This window comes from Fringilla coelebs (assembly GCF_963513975.1).
Source record: "Fringilla coelebs genome assembly, chromosome: 4".
Taxonomy (NCBI): Eukaryota; Metazoa; Chordata; class Aves; order Passeriformes; family Fringillidae; genus Fringilla; species Fringilla coelebs.
This window is the reverse complement of record NC_140032.1, coordinates 44,150,756-44,166,475: the sequence shown is the minus strand read 5'-3', so window position 1 is coordinate 44,166,475 and position 15,720 is coordinate 44,150,756. Positions and strand designations below refer to the sequence as shown.

At 38.4% G+C, this 15,720-nt stretch overlaps 1 protein-coding gene across 4 annotated transcripts in view; it reads right to left on the bottom strand.

Moving 5' to 3' along the window:
• SH3D19 (SH3 domain containing 19) overlaps positions 1-15,720 on the bottom strand; it is an 81,623-nt gene that overhangs the window by 24,526 nt on the left and 41,377 nt on the right. For 2 of the 4 annotated variants that reach the window (XM_084205064.1, XM_084205067.1), the window contains exons 4-7: positions 10,501-10,543; positions 9,131-9,278; positions 8,699-8,900; positions 7,095-8,093 (exon numbers count right to left, since the gene is read on the bottom strand). In XM_084205064.1, the coding sequence (XP_084061190.1) occupies positions 7,095-8,093; positions 8,699-8,900; positions 9,131-9,278; positions 10,501-10,543 (1,392 nt within the window). Of the gene's footprint in view, positions 1-7,094; positions 8,094-8,698; positions 8,901-9,130; positions 9,279-10,500; positions 10,544-11,433; positions 11,475-15,720 lie in introns of all 4 variants that reach the window. The other 2 variants (XM_084205066.1, XM_084205065.1) reach the window with 2 other exon arrangements.

Sequence of the window (15,720 nt, the reverse complement as noted above, 5' to 3'; positions counted from 1 at the left end):
CCTAAATCAGCTGTTAAAGGCAAAACTCCCACATTCCCTTCACACAGAACAGTATTGTCACCGGAGCCTTCCAGGAGCAGAGAACAGGAACAGACCCCATCAACAACTGGTTTTATTAAAACCTAGCCCTGTGAAAGCACTCTGGTGTTTATGGAAGCATAATCCACCCATACTTGGGGGAAGATTCTCAAAAACAGGCCCCACCTAGTACTATAGCCAGAGAGTCAATGGAAACCTGACAGGTAACACCTCAAAGAATGGGGCTCATGCTCAATAAACACTGTGAAATGCCAAAAGTCTGATGTTCACTCAGACATTTTAAATTTCAACCTATTTACAACAACAGAGAGATGTATTAGACAGGTATGGAATCTACATATCAGCATCAGTGATTTTACCAATCTGCTTTCCACAGTATTTTTCATCAAGAAAATTAACAGTTCACTGTTTTTAGAAATGGATTTCTGACACAGAGAGAATAATATGGACTACACCACCTTTCACACAATATGCAATTTGCAGCTCCCTCTGCACAGAACATTGTCATGATCTGGCCATGACTGCAACTTTTAAGAGACTGGAAAATTAAAAAAAAAAAAAGAAAAAAGAAAAAAAGAGAGAGAGACAATGGTATGCATGTTCTTTCAGCATCTGATCTGTGCAGAACCTGAAAGTAAATCCAGGTAACACTCAGGCTTCTTGGTATCCTCTTAATGCTAGGAGACTAGACCAGCTCACTCAAATAAAAGGAATGCAGTATAATTTGGGAGGAGACTTAGTACTGCTTCACACTTTAACCTGGAGGAGAGGCAAGCAAATCTGCTTTGCAGAAAGAGCCTAGCCATCAGTGTGACAAAAGTGCACAAAGAACTATACAGAGTTTTGTATTCTCTGTAAAGTATAGAAAAAAATTGCCAAGACATGCCACAGAAGATTTGACTTAAATGTACTTGCTGAAAATACAAGCTGTCCTTAACTGAGCACTGAAATCTCATCCATGTAGCCAGAAAGCTGGAGAGCAGATAAAATAAAATCTACTATTAGAACAGCAAAACTTCTTGGACTTCTGTAACACTTAATGGCAATAAAAGCATTCATGGGGTAGAAAATGACATGCATACTTGTAGATATAGAGATATAGATGGACCTTTTCTCAGTTTGTTCTCTCTGGAAGTGGGGAAATGTCCATACTCTGCACCTCTGTATATCTAAAAGCATAACCATTTGTTCATCTGTACTAGTAAAGGTGATGCAAATTACACTGCCTTTGGTACAAACCATTGTGCATACCAGCATGAGCTACTATGGGAGAATTTGGAGACTACATCTCTCTCACAGATCTAGTTTGCTAGTTGAAGTAAGACTAGGATAGTTCAGATTGCAAGAGCCTTCAGGAGGTCTCTGATCAAACCTCCTGCCCAGAACAGGTCAGCTGTGAGAGCATGTTGCTGGAAATTGGTTGTGTAACCTGGTCTGACTTCAAAAATTAGACGCTGGAAGGTATTTGGACATACAATGGGTGACCAAGAAAATATACCCCCAAATTGCCCTGAAGTTTAAGAAACACAGCCTTGTCCATTCTTTCCAGGTGAATGAATGATTTTCTATTGCCAAGAGACTGAAGTGCCCCAAAACAGGCAAGCTGGAAATTTCCAAAGCAGGTAATGGAAAGCAGTCGGACATACAAAATATATTTTTTAAATTGAAAATGTGAAGGACAAGGTAATTTATAATGTTGTTTAAAATATCTATCTACTCTCTTGCAAGAATCTCACACACTTTCAGCAAAAAAAAAGGGGCTTTTTAGTAAACATCTTATTTTAAATAAGCATTTTGTTGTTCTTTGACAAACTTTGTGAACAAAGGATATCTGCATTTTAAATATTGCAAAATAAACAGATTTAATTATCAAGAGAAGACAGGTCTTATTAAGAACATTTTTACTTGTGTGTTACTTCACAGCATCTATAGACCTGGAACTCAAACCAAATTAATTTGCATTTGACAACCTAAAGGGCTGCTCATCTATTATGTAGCTATGATTTAAAAACCTTATTTGTTTCTTGAGCCTAGATATAAGGCCTTCTCCTGTGCCAACTTTCAAGGTCCTTGATGGCTCCAATTTATATCCACTAAGCAAGCATCTGTAGTGTCTGAAGAGTTAATGCATGCTTCTTATCACTCTTCCTGGAGACTGTCAACCTTGCAGCAGAACAGGACACAGCACAGCCCCCAATCTCCAACAGCAGCATGTCCTCAGGTAAAACTGTTTTTACAGGGTTTTATGCCAAAGAGCAGATTAAAATGGATGAGACAGCTCATTCTTTTCTGGGGTGATAATTTGTTAGTAAGTAAAAAAGGAGACAGGTGTCTTGAAAATAACCACAATAAGAGTCATCAGAAACCCTGCTGAACCTTAAGAAAAGCTGCATTATTTTGATGATATGTCTGGACTAATCTAAGAAGTATTTCCTTTTTTTTTTTTTTGTTTTTCTTTTCCATCCTGAGGAAGCAATTAAAATCAAGCAGCTGGGCAATATCCCCACAGCAGAGAAATCTGGAGTTACTCAAGCAGCAGTTTTTCTGAATTGTCTATAATGTCATAGAAATGCCACCATTCATGCCACAAGAGGCAACAATACATATAAATGAATAGCAGCATTGCTTTAGCTGGATATTTTTTCTCAGCAAAGACAGAAATGAACCTTTATACAACAATAAAGTAGTTAAAACAGATAAAATAATTAAGAAATGCAGTAGTCTCACTACTGCTGGACCTGAATGTAATGAAGATATCAAAATGAGAGCTGTCTCCTGCTGGCAAGGTAAGGCACTCTCTGAACTACTTTTCACAGCATCTGGTTTAAAATTGAGTTCTGCTATGTCAGACACAGAGCAATCAGTGAATTATATGCTGTTCCAGAGAGAAGGAAGTACAGAGAAGAGCTCCCTTCATGTGAAAAGGAATAAAAACATTGCAGCAATATCACCTCCAAGTTTTAATTTAAATGTGTGCTCTAAATGCACCATAACCTGATCTTCTTTGTCCAAAACATACATTCTCATAACTTTTAGCAAGCAGGCCCACTACATGCTTTGATATAGCAACTGATACAAGTTAGAGATAAAAATCATGAGTCTTCTGAAGCTGTGAAATTTACAGTTAAACTTGCACTAGGATTTAATTTCCAAGCCTTGTAAAAATGGATAAGTGAGAATTGAGCCCACCTGATAGACTACCAAAACTTTTAACCACCAGGAACTGCATAAGTTCCCGTTATCAGCCATAAAAGAAATGCAGAAGTAACCCAGATGATCCAAAACACCATAACTATGATCAAAGCATTAGAAACAAAAGGTGTAGAGTCCCAAACAGATGCCTTCACATTCTAAATGACTGATTTAGATAGAAGTAATTTCATTAGGATACAAATGGCTTTGAACATTAGCCTTTGAGTCCAAAAGCATGGCACTTAAGACTGGCGATGACAAAGCAGTTCTACAGATTTGTCATTCCTGACTTCTCCCTCCTAGCACTTCCCTTGGGCCAGCATCATGAGTTGGCTGCAAGATTCTGTCACAATTCACCTCTGAATTTTGAAGCTTCCAAAGCTCCCACAGACTTCAAGTCTGAGTGGATGCTGAAAGCTTTAAAAGAAATCTCAGTATCCAGAGTCTCTATCTACACCAGAATGATTCCCCTCTTCATACACAGGTTGGACAAGGATAAAATGATTGATGTTTGGATAAGGGTAAACTCACTCAAGTAACAGCTGTGCTGAAAATGCTGTCAAACACTGACAAAATTCACAGGATTGCTTGAGGTAAACTTGAATCATTCAGCTAGTTTTGGTAGTTGAACGACCAGTTAAACACTGACATTTAGACAGGTGAAACTAGAGTGGTTTGCTGCCAACACTCTTGATCTTAGCAGATACACAGAATTCAAATATCTTTCACTTACTTTACACTTCTGTTAGAGGAAGCTGATGTCTAACATCAGTCAACTAAACTACTGTGAAGACTCTGAACTTTGTTTTGCCTGTTTCACCTTTTCATTCATATGCTCACTTCAACTTCTGCCTTCTGTGTCCTCATCATGCACTGAACACTTCCCCTTCCTCCTTTCACAGCAGGAGCCAGCAGCAGCAGGGATTGATCCCTGCAGTTCTGCGTACATTGGCCTAACACAGCTGTGCTGTTCCAGACAAAATGAAGCTCTGGTAACACTGCAATATGCAATGTAATGCTGCTCTCTGACAAACAAGATGTTGGTGCTTGGCTTCCAATGCCACTGCATAAAAGCTGCCTTCGTTTCCTAAGGTTGCCATAACAACAAGCAGAGCACTGTCATTTTGCTAAGTAATGACAATGACAAATATCTAAGAAATGCAAAGGTCTGGGGAACTGGGAGCAAGATTAGAGCTTCTCTTCCTGCCTTCACAAAACATTTTACCATGGATTCATCTTGCAAATCCCTAAGCTGTTCCTATGGGAACATGAGAAATAGCTAGTGTTAGTGCTCTGTGTTGCCTCATTTTCAGAGAGCCAGTGTTGTTCTTGCGGATGCTCTATCAGGACACTGCAGAGTATTGGTTATCCAGCGTACAGGATATGATCTCGAGCTCAAAAATGCCATTAAAAATCTGGAATCAGTCCTAATTTTGCAGTGTAATAAAGTGGCAATGCTGCCATACCTTTTTCTCTTTAGTAGACAAGAAGGAACTGCAATGCAGATGACATTTTATTGAATGAATAAAATCATGGGCAGGTGACTTAAGAAGTCAGGAAATTATTCTATGAATAATTCCTCTGTTAACCACGAGGATGGAAAGCATTTTCTTCTTAATTAAATGAAGAATAACACCTAGGGCACCAACCAGAAAGAGTAAGAACAACACTCTTATCACTTCATCATGAAAGCTGTTTTTCTCAGGTGATTTTCCTTTGTGATCACTCAACCTCTGATTTAATGGAGGAATTAATGTTCTATATTTTTTCTAGGTTGTGGGCAAGTCTGTCTTTTAATGTACATAGCTAAAATATTATTTTCCTTTTTATACATTTTCAAAATGTAAATATTCTCTTTTCTTGCCTACTACTTAGAACAGGTACATTTTCCTTCTATTTGCTTCCTCTATTAATCAAAATAAAATGACTGAAACTACAAAAGTTTTACTCTAAATGGCATTTCCTCTAAAACCATCCACGTGTACAGGGTCTATTCCATGACTGCAGTCTCCAGACACAATGATCATGCCTCTGTTCCCACCTAGACACCATCAGGCATACATTTACTTGACATAAGTACAAAACACCTCTCCGGTCACCCTGTACTGCTGCCTCCTTTCAGTTTTGGTGACATTTTCACCATGTCCCTGGAATCTGTCAGCCCAAGAAAAAATGGACTTGTATCTATGTTGAAATAATCACCTCTCCTGCAGGATCTTTTGTTGCCTTATTTTCTTTGCTTACATAAGCTCTCCCGAGAACCGTACGTCTGTACATACCAATCTTAACAATTTCAAACTTTAAGGAAACGTTCTACATCTGCCTTGTTTTTATGACAATAGAGAGGAGAAACAATAACAAATTGGAACTTCATCTGTCAATATAATTCACGAACTGTGAAGAAATTGCATTTGTTAATAATCATCAATATTGATTTACCGTGACAACTACATAGCATCTACACCTCTCTTTTGTAAAAGTTATGATGATAAATGATGTGTGGTGGGTTTACCCTGGCTGGATGTCAGGTGTCCCCCAGAGCTACTCTATCATTCCACTCCTCCAATGAACCGGGAGAGAAAATGTAATAGAATGCTCTTGGGTCAAGATAAGAGAAGGGAGAGATCACTCACCAGCTAGCAAAACAGATTTGACTTGGGGAAACATTACTTGACTTTATTACTAGTCAAATCAGAGAAGGGTAATGAGAAATAAATCCAAATCTTAGCAACACCTACTCCCGCCCCTTCCTTCTTTCCAGTCTCCACTCCACTTGCAATTTTCTAACCTCCTCCCTGAAGCAGCACAGGGGGATGAAAACAGGGACTGTGGTCAGTTCATCACACCTTGTCTCTGACACTCCCTCCTCTTCAGGGGAGGATTTCCTCTACTTCAGCATGGGATCCCTCTCACCCTGTCAGACATGGGGGAAGCTTCTGGCAGCTTCTCAGAAAAGCCACCCTGTAGCCCCCCAATATCAAACTCTGCCCACACAAACCTAATAGATGAGGCTAACAAAAAAAAAATTGAAAGTCATAGCCACTTCCTTAAATGAGCATTTTGTATGACACACCCTCTGCTTTAAAACAGAACTCTCCCTAGATTGCAATGAGGCTGGTGAACTAAACCAGACATATTGAATATTAAGAGGGCAAAACCTATTGCTATAAAATGTGATGACAGCCCAACACCCACTACCTAAAAACAGCCCTAGAAAAAAATTAACCCAAAGCGTCTAATAGTATCAAACAAGGTTTATGAAAGGAATGTAGTTATAGTAATTGATCTGTTCACATGAATTAATTATTTTCATTTATTAAAAAAACCCTGAAGCTGAAACTGTGTTACAAGAATTCTGTCACATGACAAGGCAAGACAGAAAGACAGGACAGAGAAAATAAGTAGGCATTGGTGAGATGGACAGACCACCCCAGTATGTTTGATCATGAGTGCTCCTATATGCCACAAACACTGCTCCCCCTTCAGATGACTAGGTTTCCACTCCAGAACTTGAGGCACTCACATAAATCAGTCACATTAGATGGTGAGAGATAAGCTATCCCAAGTTCTCCAGAGAGAATTGTTGCACATTCTGGAGGTGACACCTAGCACATATGATCAAGTCTTTTATCATTATTTTAGTAATCACGTAATATATCCAGCAGACAAGTTCTGAGATTTATATTGCCTTGAAATCTCCAAAGTCTTAAAATACATGTAATTTCATAGTGATCTTGGCATGACAGAAAACCAGAAGTTTCTTACACACACATAAACCCCGACAAGACAGGTAGATGTAACTCCCACAGGATACACCTGCAAAGAATGACCACAGTGACAGTTTAAAAAAAATTTCTGCTTACCTGCTGCTGCTTCAGAACTGATGCTATCTTTAACTACACAGGCTGGACTTAGGGGCAAAACATCATCATCAAAACTGATCAGATCTCCTTCCACATCTAGCTTATTTTGCAAAGCAGGTGCTGAGGAGTTGGCTGCAGGGGACAATTCCCCCAGAGACCTTAAAACCTTGTCTTGGGCAGATACAGAAGGCCGTGGAGGAGCAGCAACTGGTTTTAGTGAGGCCAAAGAAAGGGCAGGATTTTCTGAGTAACATGACTTCTTAGGAACAAGAGGCCTTGGAGCAGGAACAGGAAATTTCTTCTGTCCATCGCTGTTTTCTGCAACCGATCCACTCCTTGCATCAAGAAAATCACTACTGCTACTTTTAACAAGGCTGGGTTTTGGCTTCTTTGGCAGTTCAGGTTTGGTTCCAACACTGCTACCAACTGTTTCAGGCTGAGGCTGCAATTCCTTGGAAGGTGTTGATTTGCTTTCGGTCCATGCATCCCACTCTTCTGAAACTCTGCCTATCCCTGGCTTTGGAGCAATCACTGGCTTCTTAGTGGTAACAGATCTTGGAACAAATGAACGAGGGGCAATTTCTGGCTTTTTTGATAATCCTGAGGTATCATTAGTGCCTTGGGATTCAAAAACTTTGATCCTTGAAACAATACTATTTTGGCTCCTTTCTGTACTCATGCTGTCCATCACCAAGTGATTGTCTAGTAAGCTGTCTTCATCCAGAAGAGGTGACTGCTGAATTGGAGGTTGCTGCTGTTTTGCATCAGACTGGTTCACTTCTTCTCCACTGTCTATCTTACTTTCAGTACTTTTGACCACAGGTCTGAGATTGCTTCTTGATCTTGGCTTTGGCACAGGACATATCACAGCATTGGGATTTTCTTGGCACCTCTGACCTTCAGGATTTTCAAAGACTATTAAAGGATTCTCATTTTCTGCAGGAGACTTACTCAGAAGAGTTGCAGGAGGCCTAGGAGGTTTAAGAGGACTCTGCCCTGCTAACAGAAAAGAAAAGGTTTTACTTATCTGCTCCAGAACATTTAATTTGTGTTATTTTTTGACTGCCATCAGGATGGTAAACATGATGGCTTTCACTCAGCACTCTACTAGTGCTTGTAAAAATAGAGTTCTGTTCCTAAAAAGATAAATGGAAAAATATACAAACTTTAGGAATAAGCTGAAGATTGCTGAAATGCATGGTATCTACAAGTTGAGTTCAAAAGCTCCTGTTAACTTGCAGCATTGAGAGGCATGCAAATAAAATCCAGACCAAAGAAGAGTATAGTAGCTTCCCCAGCTTCATTAGCACACTTTTCAGTCTAAATGTGTGAAGTGCTGCTATTTTTATAAGATATCTGAGCTCCTGGCCCAAAAGTTCTGATTGTCATTTTGGCTGAATTGAACAAAACTTTCAAGATTTAATGATATTCTGAAAGCAATACTAGCTTTTCAGAGGAAAGGATTTTTATAGAAATTTACAGCAGTAATAATTCACAGAAATGCAACTGTTTTTCATATTAAATGCTGCACAGACCAACAATAAAGTGCATCTTCAGAAGACAGAGTAAGGTTTTCATCACAGAGAAATCCAAAACAGCCTCACCTCGACAGCCTGCAGATTCCCAATGTGCAGACGCACTAGTTTTTACATTACTTCCTGGCAAATGGCTGATTAATTCCTCTGGAAAGTCAGTTTGTGTTGCAGAAGTAGTGGTATGTCTAGGAGCAGCAGCATTATTGTTATTTGTTGTATTGACTTGCACTTGATTGATTTCTTTTATCACCTGCTCGTATGATGGCGGAAGCTACAAAATAGAGAGATAAATATTAAGGTACATCCAGATATGACACTTAAAAAAAAAATTGGCATATGAATTAAAAAATACTAAATTAACATATACAGAGGAAAAGAACACTGTCATAGTCTTCTATTCAATGTGATGAAAGTCTGAGCAAGTAAAAATTGTTCTTGTCTAACCTAACAAGCTTTTCCCCTTTGTAAATCAAATAATGCCTCATGTAAATTCACACTCACCTCAGCTGGAAGATGCTCATTTCTCCTCCACTGAGCATGAGATGAAGCAGAAGGGAATCCTAATCCTTGAGGAGTAACAGGACTTGCACCTGGAAACCAGGAGGATGGCCGGAGGGGTTCAGCAGCAACTATTGTAATTTCAGGACGCCTAGAAATGAAGGCAAAGGGGAATAATTACCTAAAACATTTACAAATAGTTCTTTTAAAGTATAACAGCCCAAGGTTTTCCCAGAACGGAAAATAAAAATAGCTCAGGTCTTTTTGATTTAACTAAAGGTGTTCTTCCATGATTTCAAAGCAACTCACCTGACCTTTCTAACAAACACTTAGGCTTCCATTCAAAACCCTTAATTAAATGCCTTAGCCAAAAAGTAGTTTTACAGCCTTCAGTGAAATAATTTAAATGCTTAAAGTACTTAAACACAATTAGATGGCAGAAGTCTTAGTCTTCATGGGATAATGAGAACTAATCATGTGTTTACCCTTAGCCAGCTACCATCTGAAAACAGCAGGGTAGTTAAAACTGCTTCTTGGCTGGATACCTAAAAACATGTGTATCCTCAGACACCAAGGGAAGCCTTCCAGGGTGCTGAAGTGGGGCAGAGCAAGCCTCACAAGGCCTTTGGGACAGGGCCTATCTGCTTCCATCACCCAGTACTACAGAGACTTCCATGAGAGTGAAGGACCCACAGGTAGCACCCCTGGTTTATCACTGTACCAGCTCTTTCAGATCATCAGCTGCAGGGGTGGCCCACGCTCCCAGGCCATGGTCCCTGCAGCACTACTGATCCATCCAGAATCTCACAAAACTTCCACTTTGAAAAGGGACTTTTGTGAGTAGATAAAGCATCTGCTTACAGAAGCTTCCGTCTGCTGACAGAAATAAAGCTGCAGAAGCATAACTTCTAAAACTATTTTAAAAACAATTTAAAAAAAGAAGGGTACAGTTCCTTCACATCTAAAATAATGGCAGACTCAGTTCACCAGCGATCCAGGTTGGTGACCTCCTTTCTCAATGCCCTTTTAGAAACTGAAAGAAGGCTTGAAAGTGTGCTTATTTTCACCGTGAAGTGATCCTGTACATAGATGTCAGGAAAATAAAACAGCTCTGCAGAGGTTTGATGGTTGGTTGCATTCTCCTTTTGAGGACACATACAAAAGTTGATGAGAGAATTCCTCAAACTCTTAACCTATCGTGCTTAAAAATCAAAGTATTTCTATTTTTTTTCCCAAGTCTGCTCTAAATATACTAAGCATAGAGACAATGAAAAAAATAAACTAGAGGAGAAAGCCATAAAAAGTAATACTGTGACACAATCTAAGAAGTTTTACAGTAACACCTAGTTCCAATATAAACAGGAGCATCATACCTTCTATCCCTCTGTTGATCACTATGGCTAGAGGTCCGAGAAGCTATTTAAAGAAAAGAAACAAAAGTTTTGAAGAGGTTAAAATATAATGTCACAGCAATATGAGGATAATAGCAAAGCCCTTACCAATCCACTATCAATGAAATGCAGAACACAGAGCATCTGATCCTAAATCCCAGATTTTAAGACTGGCCAAGGTTAAAAAAAATATTTGTACTAAATATGAGAAGTTTTTAAAATAGTCAGAGTGGAGTTTTATAATAATTTAAAGTCTCTCTAAGTCCAAGTTACCACCAAGAGATGCTCCTTTCCCCTGTCTTCTTCATTTCCACACCTTCCTATATTCTGTCTTGGGGGGGCCCATGAGTTGAAACTTCTTTTCCTTTCATTAAAATGATACATGGATTAAACAAAAGGAAGTGTTAAACATATCAGGCTTTTCCTTTTGACGGATAATTTCTGAGATGTGCTCTTCAATCTTATTTAATGTCTCTTTCTGTTTGTTTTATAGAAGGGAAAGGTACTAAGGCACAGAACCTAAAAAGATATTTCACTCTCCTTCATGTAAAAAGAAAATATTAAATGTTCCCAGCTAGCTATTTGCCAAAGTTTAAATCACTTGTGGATTAAGAGTCAGAAATCTTTTCTTTCAAATCATGTGTTTTAAGTTACATAAAATAAGCAAATCCCGACTTCTTAATTTTTCTGGTTTTGCCATATTTACATTCAAATATTTTTTTTCAATGGCCACATTGCATTTTCATTTGGATTTCTTTAGAGAGAAAAACAAATTATCCAAGGGAAAAATTTTTTGCATAGCAAGTGCAATTTAAGGAAGTGGTAGGATCTTATTGTGCTACATCACAGCATCATTAGCCGAAATCAGCAAAGCATACTTGACTGGAGAGCTGCAGAGTGTTGTGTCAGACATACCTCTTCGACAGGGCATTTTGGATGTGCACTATTCATGAGTGCTAGAGGAAAAAAAGAAGGGGTTACAGAAGACAAAGAGGAGGTAAAGGAGAACAAACTAAGGCTTCAGAGCGCCAGAAGCCATGATCAAATGGGTTAGTCATGCAAGGATAGTGCATGTGCCAGTGTTGTAAGGAGATAACTGTAATGTCTATTTACAACACTATTTATTTCACTTTTTTATTTCCTAAAAAATGAAAATAAAAGTATATTTTATTCCTAGTCACATGCCAATTTTAACAGTGGCTGTTTAGAAGTTTTCCTTGCAATAAATTAACCACAAAGAATATAACTGAACATGGAAATGTCCACTGTATGGCTCAGCAAGCAAACACAGTGGGAATCAGGAAGGGAAAACAAATCTCTTTGAATGCTTTTCCTAGTTTAAAATTGTTGTTTATTTGGGTCTGCCTTTTCTCACCTCCAAAAATAATAATTTACACTGAGGACTTGATACAGGTGCAAAGAAGTTGGGATCCCCTACCACAGAGGCACAGGCAAGCACACTGATCCCAGCAAGAGGCATACCTCAAATTATTCCACATCTAAATCAGTTCTGTAAAAATTGTCTGACTAAGTAAATAAACACCTTGCCTTCACCTTCTTCCTCAGAGATCTTAACATAGCACTGATCTAACACACACATTAGGAAAAAAACCCCAAACTGACTCAAACCAATCAAATCCAAGATTACTTTTGCAAACATGATAGAAGAAAGTGTTCGTTTGGTAAATGTGGTCAATACATCTGCTTGAGTTATAGTCCAATTCCAATGATAAAGGCAGGAGAAATAAAAGCTAATTAAAGAGGAATGCAAAAATGAATTGATAAGCCTGTCACCTTACTTCACTATTTCTTAATTTCTGGATAAGTTCTACAAGTTCTTTCTTCCTCTGAGACTCTAAATGTGCTTCTATCTATCAAAGTGCTTCTATTTATTAAACAGGAAAAACCTAAAAAAAGCCTGAAAGACCTTTTTCCTTTCTTAACATAGGCAAAAAAAAATTCTAGTGAGGTATCCATGTAATCCATCAAGCTTCAACATTCAAGTAAACAAACTCTCTTGAAAACAACACATTTAAAATATTTATATAAAAATAACTCTACTAGTTGATATATAAATATATATAAACAAGTCTCCTTAAGAGGACTAATGACCAAGCCATCATGTACATTTTCAGAATGTACTCATTTTTCTGAAAAAAAAATCTCTCAAGCATTAATGGAATCAAGTTACTTCCATGTGTATAAGCATTTAATATAAACATTTATTATTTAATGACACTGACAAAGTCTTTCCTTCTTCTGTCAACATCTCCTCTACTTTTGCTGTCACATTATCTTACAACCACACTTTTAGTACATATTTTGTTTTGGAAGCTCTTAAGAGGATTTAAATGCACAGCAGAAACAGAGATGGAAGCTACTGCATCTTCTGCTCTCAGATATTCCACAAATGCTAGGGAAAAGAAAATACAAAATTTTAAAATAATCCTCATCCCCAGACTTGCACAGCTTTTATCCCTTCACTATTTCTAAGAAATTAATTTAAATTAAAAAGTGCATGAAAGAAGACATGAATTGTTAAAATATAGTATATACCTGACTTAAAAAAAACACAAGAAAAAAACCTCAGCCATTTTTCTAGCCTTGTGGTCTTTCCATCCTTTAAGACCATTCTTCTTTCCCTTTGTGGATTGTCTTGAAAAAGCATATTATTCATTTTTCCATCAGAAAAATACAGATTTCAAATTATGACAGTTTTAAGATTTTAAAAAACCTCTCTTCCACCAGGGGAGTCAATGGAAATGTATTTCAGTGCTGCTTTATACACTGATGACTGAAAACAGTTGGTTTCTCAACTTCAACAATAAAAAATGCTCAGGGTGAGAATCACTAACATTTCCAGAAGCTTATGCTTAGTGGTATGTAAGTAAAACAAAGTAGCTTCAGAAGGGGAAGGAGAGGAAAATATCAGTGCATAAAAATCTCACTTTTTTATCTTATAACTTTATTGGTCTTGTGGGGTGAAAAAAAAATCAAATCAACTCATACCACTGTCAGTATTTATTTCTGTTAGTGTCAATGAAGCACGTTATTAGCCAGTGTCAATGAGGCATCTAACCTTGTAGAGCATAAAGGACTAATTGTAATACTGTAAATAGAGGGCAGATCAGTGACTTATAGATTCCTCTTTTGTATATATTTCTTAGAAGAACTATTTAGTGGGCTTTTTCCAATTATTTTTAAATGTGTGGAAGCAAAGGGTATCCTATTTGTGCTGCATACTTATGTTTCAAATTTTTTCTTCTACTGTTTCTTCTCAGGGTCCTGCTTTTCAAGTGTGCTTTATGTGTCATTTGTATTTGAAATACATACATATGGTGCAGGGGGCATTTTAAGCTTTGGGATCAAAACACCTGTGTAAGTACAACCACCATTATACCACGGACCCATAAACTTTGATGCTACAGACAAGCTAATGGCAACAGGAGTCTATCATGCAGATTTGAGCCTTTAAAGACAGCTGGGCTAGAAATTACAATCTTTTGGGCAACCTTTTAAGGCAATTCAAAGACAACTGAAGGTATCAAGGATGTGCTCAGAGATAAGGTTCCGTTGTGGGCACTGCATAACAATATCTATGTGCCTCCATTAGCAAAACTGTATGAAATACTGAACAGTTTTGTCATTGCAGAGGGTTTTAAAAGCAAGTTTAATTTTGCATGAAAGATTGGAAAGATAGCCTCAAACAGGCCAAGCCTTTCTACAACAAGGACATGTGCTAATATTTAAAAACACACCTTCTTCCAATGCTTTCTAAAACCAGGTTAGACATTTCTTCTAAACCTATGAAATACGGAGACTATTAGACTAAGAAGTTATTTGTTTCACTATATACATGATTAGGAATAAAGGTTATTTGTTACAGTATTTCAAGGAAAGCCTCAGGAGTGGTCACACACTCCCCTCCCTTACCTACGAAGTAATGCAGTATGAAGAACTGACAGAATATTCCCATGGAAGAGGCCACACTTGCAGTCTTTGAAATATCAAAGGAGTTACATGACTGCAGAGATTCTTCTTCAGGGAACACTAAAATGATCAGATAATCCTCAAGCCAACACCAGAAAAAAGAGCCTTGATTTCACCCAACATCTGGTTAGACTATTTCTGTATGAAATGGTTGTGAAGACAAGACGTGGAGGTTCAAACTAATTGGAATTTTTCATGCATTTCTGCAATAAGAGAGTTTTCTCCCAAACTGTTTCTTGGCACAAGGGGGAGGTCTTGCTCCTCTTCTGATTCTGTTTCCAGGCACCTCAAGGAAATACTAGATTGTCTGACATTACAGCTGAGCTGATTTAATGCCTGAACCTAGCTAAAGAAATGGTGATACCAAATTCCCCTTCCAAACATGGATTTTTGATTCCCCTTGAGTGAATGTTAGCACTCATGTGACTCCACATCAAGTTCACAGGGATAAAAAAATAACCACTGTCTGTACAGTTTTTGTCTCACTTTACCTCCCTGAACCTGCTTACCTTGGGCTCAGACCACCAGCAGCACAGGGGAAGGAAAATGCCACCCCCAACAGCAGTCTCTTTCCTGCCTCTGTTCCCTGGCTCTAGTGCTTCTCTGCGCAATCAGGGAAGGAACTGATAAAATAATAACCCAGGGGGGTTAGAGGATTCCTCTTCCCACCCCCAGGGTAGTCCTCTATACCTTTATCACAGGTGATCTGACTGTTAGGCAGTGTAGAGGCTGGCATTGCTGCTGAATAAAATCTTTGTTACTACACCCTTAGAGCAAGTCCATAGTTTTACTCAAATTTTACAATCCTGATTTATGAAGGCACTTCACTTCTTCCTACACCTTTCCTTGCCTTGTATGTTCCTGCCTCTGCACCATTCCCTGCATTATGCCAGCCCAAATGTTTGTGCAGATGGGGAAGAGAAGGAGGTCACGGAATTGATCTGGTTGGGAAAAAGTGGGAGCCAAAAGAACCTAGGAAGCCCCCAAGCAAAACAAACAAAATGAAAAACAAACAAAACCCACAGCCAAAAATGGCTGCAAAACTGCCAAATGGAAAGCCACAGCTTCAGAGTGCTGTTACAAGCTGTTACACATCCTTCATTCAGCCATGTATTTATGTAGGACAGAATGAGAATGGAACAAGCCCACAGGTTCTTCCAACATTTTAGGATAAGAGACTTGCTTCTGTAGCCCTGCTTCCCAACAACAGCC